This window comes from Hypanus sabinus, chromosome 14 (genome assembly GCF_030144855.1).
Source record: "Hypanus sabinus isolate sHypSab1 chromosome 14, sHypSab1.hap1, whole genome shotgun sequence".
Taxonomy (NCBI): domain Eukaryota; kingdom Metazoa; phylum Chordata; class Chondrichthyes; order Myliobatiformes; family Dasyatidae; genus Hypanus; species Hypanus sabinus.
The window spans coordinates 51,638,616-51,662,373 of NC_082719.1; the positions used below are offsets into that span (position 1 = coordinate 51,638,616).

Consider the following 23,758-nt stretch of genomic DNA (forward strand, 5'->3'; position numbering starts at 1 on the left):
GCGAGGGAGGGCGGCGGAGAAGCCGGCTTCCCATTGGTGCGTCGGGTTGTCGATCAGACAGCAACGCCGTTCAGTTACGTTCCGGTCTTCCGACTATTTAAAGGCAAATGAGGAAGTGAAGATAAAGAGTGTGAACTTTGGGGGGAACGTTTGTCCTGGACGTGTTGCAAAACTGCTTGCTTGTAGCTATGCTGCTAAAGATGGGTTGAACACAATTATTTAAACATTTCTTTTATTGAAGACATAAAGTATTGAGCTGAAGTTAATAACAGCAGACGGTGAACGTTTCTATGCCCCGTGTAACGGATTTACGTCTGTCTCTTTGAGCTGTTGGTTGTTGACCTAGTTTAGGAGCTGCCCGCAAACTATTTCCGGCACCACTGTTCCATTAACTGAAATGTTTCCGGGTCTTGCGCGCAATGATCGTTGGAGGGTGAGGTGCGCCTACCTCGCCGTGTGACCGTTGATGGCGCGAAGTACGGCCGGGGTGGAGTACTCCCTCAGCGGGGAGGAGGAGCAGCCGCCACCCGGGTCCACGGTCGGCTCCGTCCAGGTATCTGGTGAACGGGGTCCCTCGGGGGATGGAGTTAGGCGTGACATTGGAGTCAGCAGGTAGCAAGCTGTATCAGGCCCATATTTGCTCTGGAGGAATGGTGACCAGCTCGCCTACTGCCTTGGTCTGTGGATTCGTGTTACCCTTCACTATGAACGGAGGAACGTTCCCGGCCAGGTGCTTCAGAGAGGAGCTGGCCCTCTAACTGTCGGGGTTGTAGTGCCCGGAGTAATCGTGATTCAAGATTGTTTAATGTCATTTCCAGTATACAAGTGTAAAGAACAGAATAATTGTTACTCCGAATCTGATACAACACAAAAACAGAATAATATAAAAACACAACAAATACATAAGATAGCTTATATACATAGTTTGTATACATAGATTGATTATCCATAAAGAAACAAGAGGCACAGGAGTGTAATTTAACCGACAGGAGGTCATGAAGTTGTGGAGGTGTAGGTCAGCCTTACTGCTTGGGGACAGTAACTAATTTGGAGTCTGGTGGTCTTAACGTGGCTGCTACATAGCCGCCTCCTTAATGGGAGTGGGACAAACAGTCCATGAATGGGATCCTTCGTGAAGTTACTGGATCTTTTCCAGCACTTTCGTTATATATGACCTTGATGCATTTGGGCAGTTTGACTACCCGTTGTAGAGTGTTCCTGCCCGGCACAGTTTCCATACCATACAGTGATGTAGCATGATAGAATGCTCTCTATTGCACGTGTAGAAGGATGTCAGTATAGTTTTGCAAAGTCCAGCTCTCTTCAGCTTTCTTAAAGTAAAGGCATTAGTGAGCTTTCTTGATTGTGTTCTGGAACCATGAGAGACTGCATGAGATCACTCTCCCAGGATTTTGAAACTGCTCATAGTTTTCTCTACTAATCTGCTAATCTGAAACATGCATATGGTCACTCTATTTCTGTCGAAATGGTATGTGATTAATGCTTATGTGAGTGTTTTCACTCTCACTGACTGCACTGAATTATCCTTTTCAAACTTTTGTACTGTATTGCTTTAGTTCCCTTTTCAGCATCAATGGTTTAAGTATTCCTTAAGGTTCCTTTCAATCATTTTGATGACATGATAATAAATGAATTCCTTTTGGTTAAACGCCAAATCACTAAGATTGGTCAGCAGAATGGGAATCTGACAGTTAATCATGATGAGATAAATAAGGCATTTCAAGACTTCTATACCTCCCTGTATCAATCTGAATTTCCTCAAGATCATAATACCATGTCTGATTTTCTTGGGAAATTAAATTTTCCAAGATTATCATCTGATGATCTTTTGATATTGGATACTCCTATTACGGATGTAGAAATTAAGGGGGCTATTTCCTCAATGAATTCTGGGAAAGCACCGGGTCCAGATGGTTATACAGTTGAATTTTAAAAAAAATTTTCCGCTACTCTTTCCCCTTGGTTAGGTAAGGTTTTTGAGGAAGCCATTAGATTGGGGAATTTGCCACAATCTTTTTATAGAGCTTCCATTTCTTTAATATTGAAGGAAGATAAAGACCCTACTAACTGTGCTTCTTATAGACCTATATCTTTATTGAATGTAGACTCCAAGATTTTTTCCAAGTTACTGGCATCTAGATTGGAGAAGGTATTACCCAAAATTATTTCAGATGATCAAACTGGTTTTATTAAAAATCGTTATTCTTTTTTTAACATTAGGAGATTGTTGAATATTGTTTATACTCCCTCACATGACACTTCAGAATGCGTGATTTCATTAGATGCGGAGAAAGCATTTGATAGAGTTGAATGGCCTTACTTATTTAATGTGTTGGAGAAGTTTAATTTTAGTCTGATATTTATATCATGGATTAAATTGATTTATCATACTCCAGTAGCCTCAGTGTTTACCAATAATCAAAGATCTCCCTTTTTTTTTCTATTTCGGGGCACTAGACAAGGATGTCCTCTTAGTCCATTACTATTTAACATTGCCTTAGAACCTTTGGCAATTGTCATCAGACAATCACAGGATATTTTGGTTATTAATCGTGGGACAGATATTCATAAGTTATCTTTGTATGCAGGTGATTTATTACTGTTCATTTCTAACCCGGTGAAATCCATTCCAGCAGTTTTATCATTATTGGCTCAATTTAGTGAGTTTTCTGGGTATAAGTTAAATCTTAATAAAAGTGAATTGTTTCCTTTGAATAAACGGGTCCCAATTTATGGAAATTTACCTTTTAAATTAGTTAATGACTCTTTTACTTATTTAGGGATCAAAATCACAAAAAACCATAAAGATTTATTTAGATTTAATTTTTTACCCTTAATTGATCAGATTAAAGGTTTGTTTACTAAGTGGTCACCTTTATCTTTATCCCTAATAGGTAGGATTAATGCTATTAAGATGGTTATTTTACCTAAGTTTTTATATATTTTTCAAGCGATACCAATTTTTATCCTGAAATCTTTTTTTACTAATGTTGACTCTAAAATTTCTTCATATATATGGCAGTATAAAAATCCCAGGTTAGGTAAAACATATTTACAGAAGACAAAAAAGGAAGGCGGGTTAGCATTACCTAATTTCAGATTTTACTATTGGGCAGTTAATATTAGATATTTGTTATGTTGGTTGAAAGATGGGGGTGGATCTTTTGGCCCTTGTTGGGTGAGTTTAGAAACTAAATCGGTATCAGCTTATGCTCTGGGTTCTATTTTAGGGACTTCTCTCCCTTTTGCTCTTTCTAAATTGCCGAAACGAATTGACAACCCGATAGTTAAACATACTTTGCGTATATGGTTTCAATTTCGGAGATTTTTTGGGTTGACTCAATTCGTTTTAAATAGTCCTATTGTATCTAATTGTTTTTTTTCACCCTTCCATTATAGATCAAGCTTATTCGGCTTGGAAAACTAAAGGATTACTAAGATTTTCTGATTTATTTTTAGATAATTGTTTCATGTCTTTTGAGCAATTATCCAACAAATATAACTTGCCTAGATTTCATTTTTTTAGATATTTACAGATTAGACATTTTTTAAGTTCTGTACTCTCTACGTTTCCAAATTTTGTGCCTTCAGATATTTTGGGAGAGTTTATTTGAATTAGACCCTTTTCAAAAAGGGCTTATTTCAAAACTTTATAATATAATTATGAAGATACGTTCAGAGCCTCTTTATAAGACTAAAAAGGATTGGGAAAGAGAGCTTAGTCTTAGTATTTCTAGTGAGAATTGGGATAGAATTCTTCAATTAGTTAATACATCATCGTTATGTGCCAAACATTCATTAATTTTAAGGTTGTACATAGGGCCCATATGTCCAAGGATAAATTAGCTCATTTTTACTCTCATATTAGTCCTATTTGTGATAGATGTCATTCTGAAATTGCGTCTTTAACTCATATGTTTTGGTCTTGTTCATTTTTGGAGAAATATTGGAAAGATATTTTTGATATTATTTCTGCGGTTTTGAATATCAATTTACAACCTCATCCTATTACCGCAATTTTTGGTTTACCAATCTTAGACTCACTGCATTTATCTTCTTCTGCCCGTCGAATGATTGCATTTCTAACTCTGATGGCTAGAAGATCTATATTGTTGAATTGGAAAGAAATTAATCCTCCCACTGTATTTAATTGGTTCTCTCAAACTATGTTATGTTTAAATTTAGAAAAAATTAGAAGTGGTACTTTTGAGACTTCTATTAAATTTGAAAAGTTATGGAGACCATTTATTCAACATTTTCATATGATGTAATATGACCCTGTGCCAAGTTCATTTGATTTCCCAGCTTTTAGCTTATGTATTTTGAGAGGACAGGAAGTGACGGCATTGATGAATACTTATTTTTGTGAGATATTATAAACAGCCCCCTTTTTTTTCTCTCTTTTTTTGCTTCTTTTTTCTTCTATATTAGTTATTAGATTAGATTAGCTAGTTTGGCATTATAATTTTTTTTGTTTTTTTTCTTTCTTTTTTCTGTTTTCTTTATATCATATATTATGAAATATTTAGACTTACTATGTTCATACATATATTTTATGGCTTATGTCTTGGTAAACTCATTTATATTGTAACTATTATGTATGTTTTTTTCATATGCAATGGAATTTATATGTTGGTAATTTCTTTATCAATATATCATTTGTATTCTGTCCATATTACTAATATTAATAAAAAGATTTAGAAAGAAAGATAAATGAATTCCTAGAACAAGGTCATCAACCCTTTTTGTGACAGTGTTAGACCAAAACTCAGGTACTCAGGTAAAATGATAAATCAAGCCAGTTCTCAAAACTGTCGATGGAATAATGCCAATTTAGGTCTCTTCATTGTAGACATTGCACTTACATTTCTTCTCATCAGACAGGTACTTTTCAGGCTATGCTTCAAATGGACATCGGCAACTTTCTTGACTAGCATGTTAACTTGACATTTTTTCTATATTACAGTTAATTGAATACAACTTGTAATTAATGATCTGTATTAGGGAAATAAAACAGTTCCATTTTGGCATTTTAAGTAATATTGCATGAAGCCCCAATTCAAATTGCATTTGCACGTTCCAGTGCAAAGAACTGGTTGTTCGTTATTGCAGATTTTGTTGGACTGTGTCTTTGGGGCCTGGGGGCGGGGGGGGGCATGTTAAGTAGCCTTTAGCATTAATTTGTGGTAAAGAGGAAGTCTGTTTTCATAGCCAGAAGCCATTGCATGGCTGGAAATGAGGATTGTTTTCTTGGTTAAATGACTCATTGACATGCACATCATGTACAGTTGAAGTTTTGGTCACCAAGCAGGTTTTTCATTAGATGGACTAATGATACACTGGAAGTCCTACTTGGTTTCAATTCTTTTTAAATCTCTGGTTTTGCTGAGAGATGACTGCAATGGGACATGATCCATATATTCCAAGGACTCTTTGTGGACCCATTGTTTATAGAGGTTGAAGACTTCTGAGTCTGTATCTGGACAGGTCATCTGCATATTGCATCTGAGTCTGGAGTGATCTTAGTTTTGAAATGGTGACGTTGGAATTGAAACATTTTTCCTTCAGTCCTGTGGGAAGCTTAATGATGATAAATTGGAATATTCTGAAGAACGATTGAGGAGACTGTTTGAGTAATGACACAGCCTGTTCTGGGAGGGGTGTGCGGTTGGAACATTATTTAGAATCACATCTTGTATTCTCTTAGTAGATGCACTGAGCTGGTGGTCTACTAATCAGGAACAGTCCTTCCCTTCCTGCGTGCTTTAGAGATACAAACTTGCAATAAGATTATAAATGATTTGGAGATACAAGTGACAGTAGGTGCTGGAATCTGGATCAAAAAAATCAAACTGTAGAAGGAATTCAGTGATTGAGCAGCATCTGGAGAAAAAGTGAGTCATTGTTTCAGGTCAGGTCGAGGGTGGAAGGAAGACACTACATGCAAGCAAGTTGGTAATAAAGCAGATGATGGAGGGGTGATGGGCAGGTGGAATGGGGCAAAGGAGAATGGTGTTTGATAGGAAAACCCAAGTCAATAAGTATGTGGGTAACGGGCAGATGGAATTGGGTTGGGAACCATGGGAATAGAAAAGAGGATTAAAATGATATGCATCCAGAAGTTTGAGATGGTTGTTACATCCTGGAATCTTTTGACCAGTCATATCTTCATTTCTTCAGTCTCTAATTTCCCCTTTCTACTTTCTGAAGGGACCATTCTCTCCATGACTTCCTGCTCTGCTCATCCCTTTTCATCCACCTCTCCCATCCCTTGGCTCTTTTGCTTGCAACTGTAGGAGGTCCATGCTTTTCTGTGTTTCATGGCTATAAGTGGGGAAGATGAACCTCAGGCTTGTATGCTGCATATGTACGTTGATAATAAATGTATTTTGAATCCTTTGAATTTGATCTGTATATCCCTATGAAGACTCTTTGCATTGTCTTAAAACCCTCACTGCCATTAGCTTTGTATTATTAGTAAACATGGATTTCCCCCCCCCCCACCACCAATCACTGAGATAGACTGTGAATGTTGGATTTCCCCAGCACCAAACCTTGTAATAGCACCCCACTATTTCCAACTTGTCATTTTAAATATGAGCTACTTACTTCAAAAATTTCATTGATCAACCAATCCTCTGCCGGTATCTTACCATTATTACTCTGTGTGCTAACTTTGGTTGCAAGCCTCTGTGTGATACTTTATCAAAAGCTCTGAAAATCTAAATATACGTTAATTGGGTTGCCCAGATCTAATGTCCTGTTAAAACTTAATAAAGTGCAGCATTTTCATAAGTAATGACATCAAGTTAACTGAAATAGGTAGCCATCTATATTCTTCTCCATCTATCAAAATAGTGAGGTTGTATTTGCTAACTTGTAATCAGTGAGAACTGTTTTAGATCCATGGAATTTATGAAGATAACTGTTTCTTTTGCTGTCTTTAAAACCAGCTTGCTTTAAACTCTGAGATGCAGGTCATCAGGCCTTGGGGATTTTTTGGCTTTCATTCCTATAAATATTTCCAAAGCTTTTGTAAACTAATGCTATTTGCTTTGAGCTCACCATTGACTTCATACTCTTATTTATTTAAGCAGGAACCATATAATCAGTTCATGTTTCCTTTATACATGTCTATGAAAGGTCTTCAACTTTATTTTACACTAGATTATTCTAATGTTCCATTTTCTCTTTTTTATCACTATCTTAAGCGTCTTAGAATTTTGACATTTTCTCAGCCATCAGGTAGATTGCTCTTTTTGGCAACATTGCAAGCAGTTTCTCGTTTATTCACACTTTTACTTATTACCTATCACCAAACCACTTTTGCTTTGGCATTTTCTGCCTGTGAAAAGAATGTGTCCGTTGTAAACTGCATGAAAACTCTAAATGTTAACCATTACTTGTTTAGTGTTGTACCTTTTAAATATAGATTCCCAGCCTACCATTGCCAATTTGCATCTTCTGCAATCCTGCTTTATTTAAAAGCCTTCATTTTAGTTTGGATCCAATCACTCACTTTCTTTTTATAAAATTCTATTGCAAACATATTGCTCCCTGAAAGACATCTTAATTATCAAATCATCAGTTATCACATTCTCCTTAAGCAATAAGTAATATTTCCTCATTGATTTCCAAGGCATATTTATACTGTCCTCCAGAATTATTACTCATTTAGTTTAGAAGATAAAAATGCCCAAATGTGATCCCAAAATATTTGATTTGCATCCTTGGACACTTTGCAACTGCATCTCCACAGTGGCTATTAACTCATACTTATTTATTCGTGCTATTAATTTGTGTATCTTGCAAAGAATACTGCTTTCAGATAAACAACCTTTAACTGTTAGAAGGATCTCTAAGCTCTCTCTACATTTTTGGAAGATGCTTACAGAAGCCTGATAATGCCTTCTGATTAATCTCAGGAAAAAAAGGAGATTCAGTCCACTGTTTAATTGTTAAGGTTAAGGGGCCATTCATCAAAATGGATTTAATCGGGGTTCCCAACCTGCAGTCCATGGACTCCTTGCTTAATAGTATTGGTCTATAGCATAAAGAAGGTTGGGAACCCCTGATTTAGATGCAATTAGATTTGTTTTTCTTTGTCTTACATTTAATAAGTGATTATGAAGTTTAGCAATTTCTAATTTGAGTGAAGTCCAAATGGGAATTCCACAAGGGTTATCCAAAGTGTTGAATGTAAGAAGTTCAGAAAGCTGTTATTATTCCAGAATTATCATAAACAATGTAATGTTCCTTGAGTGCTATTAGACCAGCACTCAGTAGGGTAACTGGAATGGGTTCCATCAAATATCTAACTTGTGCCTTTTAAATAATAGAAAAACTTTCAGGCCTCTTCCTGTATGCACAGTGCTGATGTTGCCATTGGTGATGTTCTGATCAAAGGAATGGATTCTTTTTGGGATGTCCTTAAGGGAAACTGTATTTAAAGGTGGCATTGCACTGTTTATGATAAAAATAGTGGAGAGTCACCCATCTAGAGAATGCAAAGACCGATTATGTGGAAGATGAAAACTAGAGGAATGATTACTATTATGCTTCTGGAGAGAGCATAAGTAAGTGCAAGAGAACAGAAACCATTCAGGGTCCTATCAGTCCAGTTAGAGAGGTATCCTTGATGGAAAACACAGATACATCAACAGAATTGCCTTAAATTGTAGATATTTTTTTACATATTGTGGGATTTGGCTTAGACAGTAAGTGCTATGGAGTGAAAGATCATTCTTGATCTTTTTTGAATTGTGGGTTGTGCATAAGAGGTCAAAAGTCCTATTGCTGCTGTTTATTATGTTCCTAAACTTAAAGGCTGACGTCAGGTGGGGAAGAATATTATCTTTAGTTTTGTAAACAACCTGCCTGTAACTTGTAAAAAGGCAAACATTCCAAAGTCAAATACAAAATTATTGTTGAATAGGAAACACCGTTGTACACAGGTTGACTAATGGTGAGCAATTAGATATTTAATACATGGCTTCCAAGCCTTGGATTCAACTTAAAAGCAAGTTGCATCTGGATAACTCCACAAAAGGTTCACTCCCTCCTGAGTTTTTTAAAATATTATCCAACATTTCAGGTGAAGTGCATTCCTTGCAAATAGTAAGTACAAACAAACTGCCCAAGCATTATGCAATATCTCTGGATTTGAGGCACTCTTCTCATTTTTTTCTGCAATTTATGCTTTGAAACTTATTTTAAGCCACTAGAATTATGCCAGCATAGGATCATCAATAAATCAATATATTTGATTTTCTTTTGAAGTACTAAGCAAGTTTGCTAAAAATAAACTGATGTTATAAGCAAAAGAAATGTCTGTCACTTAAAAAGGAAATTGTCATACAAGCAACTTCCATATAAATGGCACTCCTTCTTTGTCTTTGCAAGCTGCAGGTTTACTTGTTGCATTATACTATTGCTTATTCAAATTTATTTCTCCTGATCTGTCGGTAGGGCTTTTTTTTGTACATTTCTAACTGCCAAACTCACTTTAAACAAAAAAAAACCTCCTCATCAGCAACTGAGCTTTGACTGCAGTAGGAGGTGAACCAGAAGATACAACTCATAACTACAGTATACACTTGTTGAAATTACAAATCAGAATTTGTTGCTCGACCTGTGTAGTTTGAGGGCTCAGTTTCAACCTACCTATATACTTACTAACTAGTAGTGGAGCAGTTACATTTTATTATAAGTTTGTTTTCATTTAGTTGTGGAATTAATCTTTTGTTATTCTACAGAACCCAGTGGATGCATCATATATCCCTACTGAAGAAGAAAGAAGAGTCTTCAAGGAATGCAATCGGGAGAGTTTCTACTATAGGTGTATGTATATATTCTGCTCGTTCACTCTTCGTGTGGTTTGTGAGCTGACTTTTAAAGTGTTGTACCAATCAATAGAAAAGTAAATTGTTAGTTTGTAAGAAGCACTAAATGTTTTAAAGGAATTCATGCTTCTAAGTAGATTTATAAATTCCACTGTGAATGTTTTCTGTAATCACTTGGGTTATCTTCAAATCATAACTTATAATAATGAATTTGTACCATTTGTACCTTGCATTATGAAAGCATACAGTAAATGTGCAGAAGTCTTAGGCACATACATATATATATATCTATATATATAAAACTAGGTTGCCTAAGACTTTTGCACAGTACTGTAGTAAATTTATTGATTGCACTGTAAACAATTTTCATGACATATCTGAGTGATGATAAACCTGATTCTGATACAAGTCTATAGTGAACTGAGAGTGGGAAGGGGGCAGGGAGAGGTGAATCATGGTTGGGAAAAGGGGAAGGGAGAGGGGTGGGGAGGGAATGGGAAGCACCAGAGAGACATTCTGTAATGGTCAATCAACTAATTGTTTGAAATCAAATGACTTTCTCAGGTGTCTCAGAGCTGGCTGTGCCTGTACCCATACCACCTTGTGCCCTGGCATACCTTCTCTGCCACCTTTCCCAACCCCTCCTGCACCTTCACCATTACCAACATCCTTTGCTCCTGCCAGATTTACAGACTTACTCTTCACTCCATGTTAACACGTACAGTACAGTGCAAAAGTCTTAGGCACCCTAGCTATATACTATATATGTGAAGAGACTTGCACAGTACTGTAAGTATAGTGAATAGTTTCAGTATTTTTACAGCATAGTTTGATATGTTTTGCTTTTGCTTCTGGAAGTTAGTTAGAACAAATTATAAAACAATCCTTAGTTAAAACTGGTGCAAATAATTTTTAGTTCTCACTAACCTATTTATATTATATCTAATTGTCTATATTTTCTTCCTGTCTCTTACTGAATTTGAAATAGTGTAGTGATTTCTGCTCTAATTGATAAGAATTAGTGGGATTTCCATTAATACCCCCCTTGATCTCTCCTTAAAATTCCAATTGGACCCTTAATCTAATCTCACACTTCACTGCTCTTTCAATAATATATACATTCCCCTTTGCAATCTGGACATTTTCTTTGAACACTAGAACCTGACTCCAGTTCGAGATGAGCAATGACAAGCAAACCTGCACAAATGGCAATGAAGATCATGACTGAAATGAGAGTGGATCCTCTTAAGGATCAGTGTTGTTATAGGAGATAGCTGGATTTTAAATTAACATTTTCCTATATTTACCATGGGAAGGACATAAAAGCTAGTGAGTTAAGGAAAGAAAGAGTGATATCCTGGAGCCTACCAACTTTACAAAGGAAATGGCATGTTAGAGGTCATAAGATGTATAAATCACCAGGACTTGACCAGAGATATTCTGGATTTTTAACGGAAGCAATAGAAAAGGCTGTCAGTGCTTTGAAAGAAGTGTTTATATCTTTGTTAACTACAAGTGAGGTGCTGGAAAATTGAAGAATAACTGTTGTGCCTTTATTTAAGAAGGGTCGCAGGGATAAGATATGGAACTGCAGACTATTGAGCCTTGCATCAGTGATGGGAAAGTTATCGGGGAGGATTCCAACAGAACGGATTTATTTGCATTAGTAAAGGCAAGGGCTGATTAAGGATAGTCAGCATTCTTTTGTGTATGGGAAGTTGTCTATTTAATTGAGGGCAGGGTTGCATGAACTTTAGCAAAGCCTTTGATGAGATTTTGCATGTTATGTTTGTCCAGAAGGGTAAAACATATGGGGTCAGATTCAGATTTAATTATCACATGTACTGTACATCAAAACATACAGTAAAATGTGCTGTTTGTGTTAACTGCCAAAGATGTACAATTATATACAAAATTTGCTTGGCAGAAGGAGACAGATGGTAGTGGAAAGTTGTTTTTCAGATTGTACCAGTGATGTCCTGGAAAGATCAGTCTTAGGTCATCTGTTTGGTTACACATTTATTAAAATCTTCAATGGATAGTTCACATGTTTTCAGATAATACAAAAATTGATAATACAGTAGACAGTAAAGAAGATCATCTTAGATTATAACAGGGTACAGATCAACCAGGAAAGTGGACAAGGAAATGACAGATGACACTTAACCTGGGCAAGTGTTAAACTAGGGCAGGATTGACATGGGAAATGGTGTGGCCCGAGAGAGTGTTTGTGAACAGAGAAACCTGGGATTAAGTAGGAAAGCACAAATCATGCTGCCTTTATTAGTCAAAGTATTGATTAAGCGATGGAACGTTGTGTTAATGTTGTATGAAACATTGGTTAGGTTGCACTTGCAGTATTATGTGTGGTTATGGTCACCACAGTATAGGAAGCTTAGAGAGAATGTAGAAACACTTCGCAAGAATGTCGACTGAATTGCAAGGTTTGAGTGAGATAGGTCAGCTGGTTGAGTGGTGTCACAACAACAACCTTGCACTCAAAAGTCAGTAAGACCAGGAATTGGTTGTGGCCTTCAGAAAGGGGAAGCCAAGGAAACACACACCAGTCCTCACCAGGGAATCAGAAGTGGAAAGGGTAAGCATTTTTAAGTTCCTGAGTGTCAACATCTCTGATGATCTATCCTGGGCCCAACATTTTGATGCAATTACAAGAAGGCACAACAGTTGCTATATTTCATTTGGAGGTTGAGGAGAATTGGTATGTCACCAAAGACTCACAAATTTCTACAGATGTACTGTGGAGAGCATTCTAACTGGTTGCATCACTGTCTGGCATGCACAGGATTGGAAAAAACTGCAGAAAGTTGGAAAGTCAGCCAGCTCTATGCTGGGCACTAGCCTCCCTAGCATCCAGGATACCTTCAAAAGGCAATGCCTCGAAAAAGGTGGCTCCGTCATTAAGGACCCCCACCACCCAAGACATGCCCTCAAGGGGAAGATACAGGAGTCTGAAGAAAGACACTCAACATTTCAGGAACAGCTTCTTTTCTTCCACTATCAGATTTCTGAATGGACAGTGAACTGCTGTACAATACCTCAGTATTTTTTCCTCTCTTTTTACACTACTAAATTATTTTTTTTAATATGTACTTGTTGTAATTTATAGTGTTACTTTATTATGTATGACAATGTACTGCAGCCACAAAGCAACAAATTTCATGACATATACCAGTGATATCAAACCTGATTCTGATTCCGATCTGAAATGTGGCTCTGTTACTCCTCTCTTCAATGTGTGCACAGTGTTTCTAGCAATTTAAATGTGTTTTTTTTTTGTCTTAATAAAGTCTAGTTATATTGATTCTGCAAACTGAGATTTCAAAAATTGTTTCTATTTTGCAGCATAGAGACCTTTTAAGGTTCGGTGGTAGTATTTTTTACTTTTCAGTTAGGTAAATTGGTCATTTCCAAAAGCTTGAACAAATACATCAGGCTAATGCAGTAAGTAATGCCATACTGAGAGTGCTGTCATTTATATAATTGAGGTTCAATGTAATCTATTATTAGTGTCTTATTAGAGTTTCATGGTGTATAAGACACACGGAAGGAAGTTCTATTATGTTGGTCAAACTTTATCTTCAGTTAACTTCACTAAAATAGATTATCTGTTTATTTTGTGTTAGGTGCCTTGTGTTCAAAATGTCCAGCAAATCTTCCTTTTGCAGTAATGTACCTGTGGCTACACTTACCTGTAAAGTGCTTTCTGCAATGCTGCATTTGATATAAACACAGTTATTAGTGATTCACATTTCCAGTTTTCATACAGGATTGCAATCCCATGTCTAGATTAGTTTTCCATTAATAAATTAGGTCTTGCATTCTGTAAATTAGATGGAAGTTTTCAGAATTTTGTATGTAATGTTCTTTCCTGAAGTCCAGTATTTCAAATAACATCAAAAATTACATTTTGTCAAATTGACAACACAATTATGTACAGTGCATTCATGTGCCATAAACAGCTATGGACCATGTAGAGCCAAACTAATTTTAAACATCTTACTGGTGAATAAACTTCTTAAATATCATCTTTCTCTCTGGAATTTCACCTTGTACTTTGGGTTGCATTAATATTTTAACAAAATGAGTCATCAAAATTCTGCTAGAAATATCTATTATTGAATTAGAGCTGTAACTTTGCACAGTCAATTTTCAATAAAACAATAATTCAAGTTTTAATATTATTTACAGCACTACCTTTTGCTGGGACGAGTATGCTGATAACTCAAGTTCTCATTTCTAGAGGTAAACCTTTAAAGTAGTAAACTTTATGCTTAAAATTATTTTCTTCCTGATTGGTTGATTTTAATTTTGTTTTTTTCTGTTTAGGAGTCCTTTCTACTTCAACTCGTTTTGGATCTATTCCAAAAGTTGCATGTGAGTGAAGTTAGTATTCATTTCATAAGCTTTGGTGAAACTAGTTTGTAATTACTATACCTTATGCTGATTCAGTTCATCTGCTTGGAGAAGTATATTTCTAGCAATCTGTCAAAATCAATAGTCACATGATGCAGATAGCAAAACAGAGTTTTTTATATTTAGGGGAAAGAGATCTTAGTTTATCAGTGGAACTGAAGACTTTCAGTCTTGATATTGCTTTGGTGCAATTTGTATAATATGTCCCCTATACTAAGCTGACACTTTCTAAACTAGTATACCCAGAATTACTAATTAAATTTGCCGATGTCACTAAATTGATTGGTCTAATGTCAAACAATAACGAGGCAACCTGCAGGGAAGAAGTCATCCCTCTGACACAGTGATATCAAGAAAACAATCTCTCCCTCAATGTCGCAAAAACAAAGGAGCTGGTTGTGGATTACAGGAGGAATGGAGGTGGGCTAACCCCTATTGACATCAATGGATCTGGGGTTGAGAGTGTAAACAGCTTTAAGTTCCTCAACATCCGCATCACCAAAGACCTCACGTGGTCTGTACGCACCAGCTGTGTGGTGAAAAAGGCACAACAGCGCCTCTTTCACCTCAGGCCGTTGAGGAAGTTTGGTATGGGCCCCCAAATCCTAAGAACGTTCGACAGGGCACAATTGAGAGCATCCTGACTGGCTGCATCACAGCCTGGTATGGGAACTCAACCTCCCTTGATCGCAGGACTCTGCAGAGAATGATGTGGATAGCCCAGTGTATCTGTAGTTGTGAATTTCCCAAGATTCAGGATATTTACGAAGGCAGGTGTGTAAAAAGGGCCCGAAGGATCATTGGGGTCCCGAGTCACCCCAACCACAATCTATTCCAGCTGCTACCAACCAAGAAATGGTACTGCAGCATAAAAGCCAGGACCAACAGGCTCCAGGACAGCTTCTTCCACCAGGCCATCAGACTGATTAACTCACATTGATTTGAGTGTATTTCTGTGTTACAATGACTACTCTATTTATTATAAATTACTATGATTGCACATTTAGGCAGAGATGTAACATAAAGATTTTTACTCCTCATGTATATGAAGGATGTAATAAATAAAGTCAATTCAATTCATTCCCTTCTCAGTTGCTGGTATTTGTGGCTACCTTGTAGGAAAGATTTCCTACATGAGAACGTGCCAAGAAAAGTTCATGAGACTGGAGAATTCACCACTCGGAGAAGCTCTGCGGCAAGGACGTAGAAGATTTTCACATCAGCATCAGTCAGTTGCCATTATTCTGTGTATTTTAAAGGAATAGTTATATAACTTATTTATAGGTTGCAATTGAATATCCTTAATGTGAATTGATGCAAGGAAATTTTCTCCTTTGAGAAATAATATACTTTGTTAAAATCTATTCAATGTTTGCTGTTCCTGAGAACAGCAAATGCTGTCCCTTGACCACCAGTGAAATTGTATAACTGACTGTGTTTCCTAATGATTACAGAAGGAGATATCTAACAAACCATAAGAAATGTTTTTGCAATGGATGATGCACAGTTTTAACTTCTGGAAGCCTGCAATGTAATTTTAAAATTATTTTGTATTATTAAAGAGTTGATGGCTTGCTTCAGTAGTAACGATAGGAAGACTGATTATCAGACTTGTTCATGGTATCATGTCAGGAAGATTTGCTACTCTGTCAAGCTGTTACCTTGCAATTGGATATCAAATGAATACCATGCAGTATAAAACACAGTAACCAAAATCACAATAGTTTTAGTTTTTTTTATGAATTGTATACATGCCTATTTATTGTTTTCTCATAAACATGTTGAGAATATTTCTTTTCAATGGCTAATTTTGGCTTGAAATGTAGATTGGATTTTCTAGAGAAATTTAAACATTTTGTATTTCAGGAATTCACATCCAAAGTCTGAATTTTCAGAGAGCACTGGACAGCATCAAACTTTACCTTCTACTTCAACCTTTCAGCATGACGTAAATAGCTCTTACTCTGATTACAGCTACAGTTCTCCAGAGGCCAACTACGAGTCTGTTCCATTCAGTTCTACACTAAGTGAGTCAGCTCCTACAGGAATTGACAATGCTCCAGGTGATCTTTTTTGTACTTTTGTTAACACATCATTTTGAAGAGTAATTCAATCACCTCACAAACTTAATCATTTTAAGCAACACACACAAAATGCTGGTGGAATGCAGCAGGACAGGCAGCATCAATAGGGAGGAGCGCTGTCGACGTTTCGGGCCGAGACCCCCTGCCTCTGATATTTTTATCTCAAGGCAAAATATTTCTTTTGGATAATGTGTTTAAATTTTGTTGATTTTTTTTTTAATTATTTTTTGTTTAGCTGTCATTTCTGGGGCATCTTTATGCACTTCATGATACTTTTGAAGCTATATGTGCCAGTCCACAAATATTTTAAAATGCACCACTAAAGGAAACCATTAAACTGGAAGCTTCAGATAGAAATTCACAATCAAATAACAGACTTTGCTCATGATGATTAGAGTTTAAATATTGTAAGATAGAAGCTTCTGTTTAAAATAAATAATATGTCTTGTTTGTCAACTGAAGCCTCAAGATATTTGAAAGTACAGTCGACCCTCCTTATCCGCGGGTTCCGCATGTGCGGATCAGGAAAACCCGGAAGTTTTCTCTCCAACACTTGTTGTTTGAGCATGTACAGACTTTTTTTCTTGTCATTATTCCCTAAACAATACAGTATAACTACTATTTACATAGCATTTACGTTATATTAGGTATTATAAGTAATCTAGAGATGATTTAAAGTATACGGAAGGATGTGCATAGGTTACCACAGATCGGGATCAGGAAAAAAATGGAAGTTGTCTGAGTCAGAACAGGTACATCCGGTATTATTTAGCGTCAGTTAGTCAAATGTTTGACTTAGTATGTAGTATATATTTTACCTTTCTGTGCATATAAAACACTTGAGGAACGTATGTATTTCAATAATTAAACCACTGAGTTGCTTAGTAATAATTGTAGCTTTCATCGGGGCAGGGCCTTTCACATGCTCCATTATACTCACTTTATCCTTTAAAATTGTTCTGATCGTTGACTGATTATAGCCTAATGCTTTTCCAATCACCGATGGTGTTTCACCTGTTTCTGATTGCTTTATTATTTCCACTTTATTTTCAATCGTGATCGTTTTCCATCAACAGAACAGAAACATGGTGAGCGGTGGGTCCCAAGCTCCCCCGGGTCCTAAAGTCCACTGCACTGAGACAGGTTAAATAAGGTCCAGAGCTCTGCCGGGTCCTAAAGTCCACCACACTGAGACAGGTTAAATAAGCTCTGGTGCTCCGCCAGGTCCTATAGTCCACTGCACAGAGACAGGTTAAATAAGGGACTTGAGCATCCGTGTTTTTTAGTATCCGTGGGGGGGGGGGATCCCGGAACCAATCCCCCGCGGATAAGGAGGGCTAACTGTACAGGGTGATGTGCATACTCCTTGATGTAAAACAATTTTGCTTTGCAGTTAATAGATGTAGAAATTTTGAAAGCATTAGATTTATGGCACATTTTTTAATGGTTAGATATATTTTTTTGAAGATATTTAATGTAATTTTAAACTTTCTGAAGTCAACACATTTTGCTAATTTTAGTGATGTGACTGGAGATGTTCACAGGAATACTCCCTTTATTCAAAACAGTTTTATGTCTAAGAAATTAATGTAGTTTACACTAGTCTACTAAAGGATTTTATAAATTTCCAAAGACATTCCTGGATCAAGGACCTGCCGTTTTGGCATTTCCAGTTGAATAATCTGACTAGCTAGAGAAACAGTATTAGCATTGCTCTTCAATTAAAACTCAATATTTATGACTAATTTCATATTAACTTTCCTTATCTTGTGTATAGATTTTTTTTAAAGCTATATAATCGCATAGGAAGTCAATTTTTAAATATTCTTATTTGGAAACTAGCCAGCGTCTACCACAGCTGGCTCTGAGCCACATTACCATGCGTGGGGATTTAGTGCAAGCATGCCCAGGACTTGAAGCTTATTACCCCAAATCCTCTTTGAGCTGCCTCTAAGATTCTTTCATTTTCTTACCCATAGTTATTACCTCGATAATTATTCTATGTCAACTTTAAACAATGTGTACCATCATCCAGTTTTCAGCTTCTGCTCCATCAACTACCCTCTGAACAGTACTTGCCATCTTTCCATTGCTTCGCTACCAAATTCCATAGAATCATTATTTTTTGAAATGTAGTAAGCCATCAGACATTCTTGCTTGATTTAAATTTTGACTTCCTGAATCTTGGATTTTTTTCCTTTCTGTCCATCTGTTTTTGCTGTTTCCTTTCTCACTCCTCCCTTGCCCTGCTCACTGCCTGTTTTCTCCTCTTCATCCCTTGCTCATTGTACTCGGTGTCATACCAGACTAAGCTTCTATATATTGTGCTGTGTATTATGTGATAGACAGATTTCAAAGCTGTTCATTTATGGATTTTCTGAGAAAGCATGGAATATTCCTGGCATACAATGTGATATAAAAATAATTATTGCAGTCCTTCTGTCCTTTACTTTCAATTCACTCATTTTTCTATCATGTCCACATCTGTTTTAAGTTGTACTATCTAATACAATTTTACAAGAAGATATTGTGTATTAAAAAAGTTCTTGTTAATGACTAAAGTTCAATGAATTACAATACGCTGGGAAATTTGCCAAATTGGTTTTCAGCTTTTAAATGTTAATATGCTACAAGACAAGCCTCTCTGACAGCAGAGTATATTTGTCTGGATTTCTGCCTGAGCATGCAGAATTACATCATGGTTGACATTGGTATGTTCTACAGGTGGTAGCATGACCATAGTCTACCAGTTTACACTGCAGATGTAGGTTCAAGGATACTGTCCGCTTTATAAATGAAAACATTAATTTTATGAGGCAAATAAAATTGTGGCTTGTTTTGCTGCATGTTGAAGGATACTTTACAGATCATTAATCTCATCTAAAGTGGTTTTGTTTGTTTCGTTTTTATCATAGCACCTGCTCCAGAGAGTGAAGAATCAAAACCTCAAAGAAAGCCCATGACATATGATGAATTGAGAAACAAAAACAGGGAGCAGTATGAAGTTACGGTTACACAAAAGGCAGAGTCTCTGCACAAACCAACTCCACAGAGAATACCTGGCAACAAAGGTGCTCAGTTATCTATTTATTGTCAGGGAGAATGGGAAGGCCATATTCCTTTACCCCATGGTGCTTTTTTTTTAAGAGAGATAGCACAGAATAGGCCCTTCTGGTCTAATGCACTGTGCCTTACAGCAACCCACCTATTTAACCCTAGCCTAATTACCGGACAACTTGCATTAACCAATTAACCTACTAACAGGTACATCTTTGAACTGTGGCAGGAAACCGGATCACCTGGAGGAAACCCACAGGGTCACAGGGAGAACGTACAGACTCCTTACAGCTGGTACCGGAATTGAACTCTGAATTCCATGCCAAGCTGTAATAATGTCGCGCTAGCGATTGTGCTACCATAGCACCCTACAACGTACAACATCCTTACAGACTGCACCGGAATTGAACGCTGAACTCCCAACACCCCAAGCTGTAATAGCATCACACTAACCACTATGCTTCTGTGGCACCATCACGTGAAAGCTAGGTTTCTTATGATGGTGGCAACTCAATTATCGTTTGATTAAGAATTACCTAAATATGTACAAATGATACAGTTCCAAATTGTCCAAATTGGAATGATAAGTACTATGGAGATTTAAGATTTCTTTTAATTGGTTTAAACAAATTGTTTGAATTTTGGTAATCGTTCGGTAATATATCCACTTCCAAAGTGACTTGGTGATGTTCCCATTTGTTGCTATTATGGGAGCTGTTATTGAAGTAGTCCAGCAAGTAATGACAGCATTTTTAGGATACAGTACACACTGGTAATACGGTGTGCCAGTGGAGGATGGATTACCAATCAAATCGGGTTATTTTGTCATGGATGACGAAAACTATTTGGGAGTTAACAGAGTTCTGCTTATCCATTCGAGTAGAGAATATGCGATCACATTCCTGACTTGTGCTGTTTAGTTGTTTGAAAGATTTGCATTGTCAGGTGAGTTACTCATCATTGGATACTCATGAGGATCTGTAGCTGAATACATACATATTATAGTTTTTATGTACAGATTAATTTTGTCATTTATTAGATGTTTCTTGCGATGCCACAAAAAGGCCATCACTTAGGACCCTCATCACCAGAACGTGCCTTCCTAACATCAAGGAGGAGAGACAGGAGCCTGAAAACACACACTCAACACTTTCTCCCCTCTGCCATCAGATTTCTGAATGGCCCACTACTTTTGATTTCTCTTTTTTCAATTTTTTTAAAAAATAATTAAATTATTTAATTTAAGGTAATTTACAGGTTTTTATTATTTATTGCACTGCACTGCTGGCAACAAATTTCATGACATATGATATTAGTGATATCATGATGCCAGTATATTAAATCTGCTTCTGGTCCTGATTCTAATCAGTGTTTTGATTGTCTTTCCCCATAGCAAAAACCAACAAGTATGGAGATGCCTGGGACGAATAAGAAATACAGCAACAACAATGAGCTTGCAATAAACCCAAAAATATTTATTATCACCATACTCTTCAGCATTATTTAATCTGGAAAGCTGGACTCATACTCTACAGATGAGATGACAAAAATTACAATATACATTATACTGGAACCCACTTTGCCTGTTACGGATAGTAAATCTAAGCTGGTAATGTCAGTCAAGGACTTGTCCTGTTTCTTATTATGAGAATTAGGATTTGTAGAAATGCCACAAATATTCTTGTTAATACATGCAATCATTTCACAATGAAATTGTTTTGCACAGGAAAAATACAAAATAAAATATTCCTTTAGCTTAAAGGTGCAATGAACAACCTTAATATGAATGATTCTTTACTATGATTTCTGAAAAATGGTGCTGCTGTTAATCAAATTAAACCAAAATAGTGGACTATACTAAAATGATAGTTTTCATTGTTTATTATATTCATAACTAACTACAGAAGCTTTTGTGCATCTTGGACAGTATTGAAACAAAAGCCTTGGCGACAACAACTAAAAGGACAGTCTTATGGTGTCCAGTTAACAGCAAAAAGTGAGGACACAGTTAGAAAAGGGCTAAGAAGCACCTAAAAAGGTAAACGGACTGAAAGTGGCACCTAGAAGGCCTAACAAACTGTGTCAGGGAGTTGTATACTCCATATCTCTATAATCATGCTAAATATTGGTGATACTGGAAGGCCATTGAAGAACAAGATCACAGAACATAAGAGTGTCTTAAAAAACTTGAGAGTAGAACGAGTTGGCATCATTGAACACTGCCTATCATGCTTATGTAGACCAAGGTTTGATGAGGCCAACATCCGTGGCAAAGAAGAGAATGTCTACAAGAGAAAGATTAGAGAATCAGTAGAATATGGGGGGACCGAAATGTACATTCTAAGAGTGTAGAGATAGCTCCAGTCTGACCACACATTCCTAAAGAGGGTTTGGCCTAAAAAATTGACCAATCCAAACAAGTCCAATTCAAAGTAACCAGTCAAGAATACATAATTCAGATCCATCCAATCAGTATTGAGCATTTAGCCCCACTCATTGCCCTGCTCACTCAAGAGGGTATATAAGGAGGTGTCTCTAAGGAGACTTGTCATTTGACTAATTTGTGCCCGAGGAGGATAGTCAGATTTACCGATGAAACTTTGCAATCAGTATCTGTAAGAATGTGACTGTTAAGACTAAAAGATAGTATAGACAGGTTTTATTATATTCGTGACAGTGTAACTACTGATGTAACAATACATTTGAATCTTACAAAAAATTAAATGTCTCGTGCTATTTCTGTCAAATATTTATTGAACATAGTCCTGTTCTTTCATTCAGTCTATACAAATTTTTACCTTATAATTAACTGTAAGAAGTATATTTGCAGAGAGAATAAAGTTAGGATATTTAGGGAGTGGGATGTAACAAATTAACAACGGTATTTAACAGGGCATTAAGTGATTTGGCAATGTGTTACGAATACATATGAAAGGAAAAAAGTGAGCTTCTGATTTGAGAAGTTCTCAGTTCTGATGAAAGACCATCAGAATGAAAATATAATCTTATTTCTATCACTGCAGATGCTGGAATTACACTGCAGGCTATACAGCATTTTCTGTCTGTCCTCCAATGACCGGTTTTCCAATGAAAATACAATTCCAATTGTTAAGTTTTATGTATCTGCTATGATTTTTCTTTTGAAACCTGAGAGCCATTGGTGAGGCTTCTGTTTGAAGTCCTTCATTAATTACCTTTGAGGAGCTGCACTTTGAGTCACTACAGTTCTTTCTGGTGATGGTATTCCCATAATGTTGTAAGATGAGAACTCTCATTGTTTAGAACCAGTAACTACAATGGTTATTGACATGTTTACATGTTAAGATGATATGCTTCTTGGAGAGGAATCTGCAGATGATGAAATTCCCATTGCCCAGCTCCATGACAGTACAAATTATGGGTATGGAAATTACTGTGTATACCTCGTAAGTAGAAGAATGCATTTTATATACAACACATATAGCCTAATGCCATATACGGAGAAGAATAAACAGTTAATGCTTCAAGCTGAGACCCTTTATCAGAACTCAATTTATGTCAGTGCGTTACCCCCAATTCAATAGATTCTAAACTTGCTGATCAACCAGTTTTGCAGGAGTTTTTGGAATTCCTTAAAATCCAAATGCATCATATCAGCTGGTTCCCCCTTCACTATTCTGCTAGTTGCATTGTCAAAAAATTCCAACAATTACAAGCATGACTTCCCTGTCATTAATTGTTGGCTCTTCTGAATCCTATTATTTTGTTCAAGGTGTTTCATTATTTATCTAGTATCAGATGTTTTCCCTAACAGTGCTGTTTGGTTAAGAGGTAAGTAGTTCACTGTTTTCTCTATCTATACATTTTAAATAGTGGTGTTATATTTGCTATCCTCAAACCACAAGGACAATTCCAGAATCCATAGAATTCGATGTTCATGATGTAGTGTCCTTTGTTATCAAGAATAAAAGACTTGGGTGACAGCTTGATGGAACACCTCTTCCCAGTCCACCTTCGTCCGTGATTACCAGTCATTTAAATTCCTTGGCATTCGTATATCAGAGGATCTGTCCTGGGTCCAACACATAGGTGTGATCTTGAAGTTCAAAGGACTGTACATATTATTATCGAAGTATATATACGTCACCACATACAAACCTGAGATTCATTTACTGTGGGCATACTCAGCAAATCTGTAGAATAGTAACTATAACAGGATCAATGAAAGATCAACCAGAGTGCAGAAGACAACAAACTGCAAATGTAAATATAAATAAATAGCAATAAATAACGCAAACATAAGATAGAGTCCTTAAAGTGAGATCATTGGTTGTGGGAACA

At 36.6% G+C, this 23,758-nt stretch overlaps 1 protein-coding gene across 2 annotated transcripts; it reads left to right on the top strand.

Moving 5' to 3' along the window:
• Window positions 1-134: 134 nt before the first annotated feature.
• Window positions 135-22,187, top strand: ociad1 (OCIA domain containing 1). 2 transcript variants are annotated; one of them, XM_059989166.1, is made up of 8 exons: window positions 135-553; window positions 9,777-9,861; window positions 14,073-14,126; window positions 14,211-14,258; window positions 15,390-15,525; window positions 16,272-16,360; window positions 19,297-19,452; window positions 20,832-22,187. In XM_059989166.1, exons 1-8 carry the CDS (start codon window positions 467-469, stop codon window positions 20,867-20,869), a joined length of 693 nt encoding a protein of 230 aa, XP_059845149.1. In that variant the 5' UTR covers window positions 135-466; the 3' UTR covers window positions 20,870-22,187. The 2 variants fall into 2 exon arrangements, with proteins under 2 accessions (XP_059845149.1, XP_059845148.1); XM_059989165.1 differs by having other exon boundaries at window positions 139-553; window positions 16,164-16,360.
• The last annotated feature ends 1,571 nt before the right edge of the window (window positions 22,188-23,758 follow it).

Coding starts and splice junctions, on each gene's coding strand:
- ociad1 (XM_059989165.1), top strand. CDS start 467: ATGGCGCGAAGTACGGCCGGGGTGGAGTACTCCCTCAGCGGGGAGGAG. Junction 554..9,776: donor CCACGGTCGGCTCCGTCCAG/GTATCTGGTGAA, acceptor GTTATTCTACAG/AACCCAGTGGATGCATCATA. Junction 15,526..16,163: donor AGATTTTCACATCAGCATCA/GTCAGTTGCCAT, acceptor TTTGTATTTCAG/GAATTCACATCCAAAGTCTG.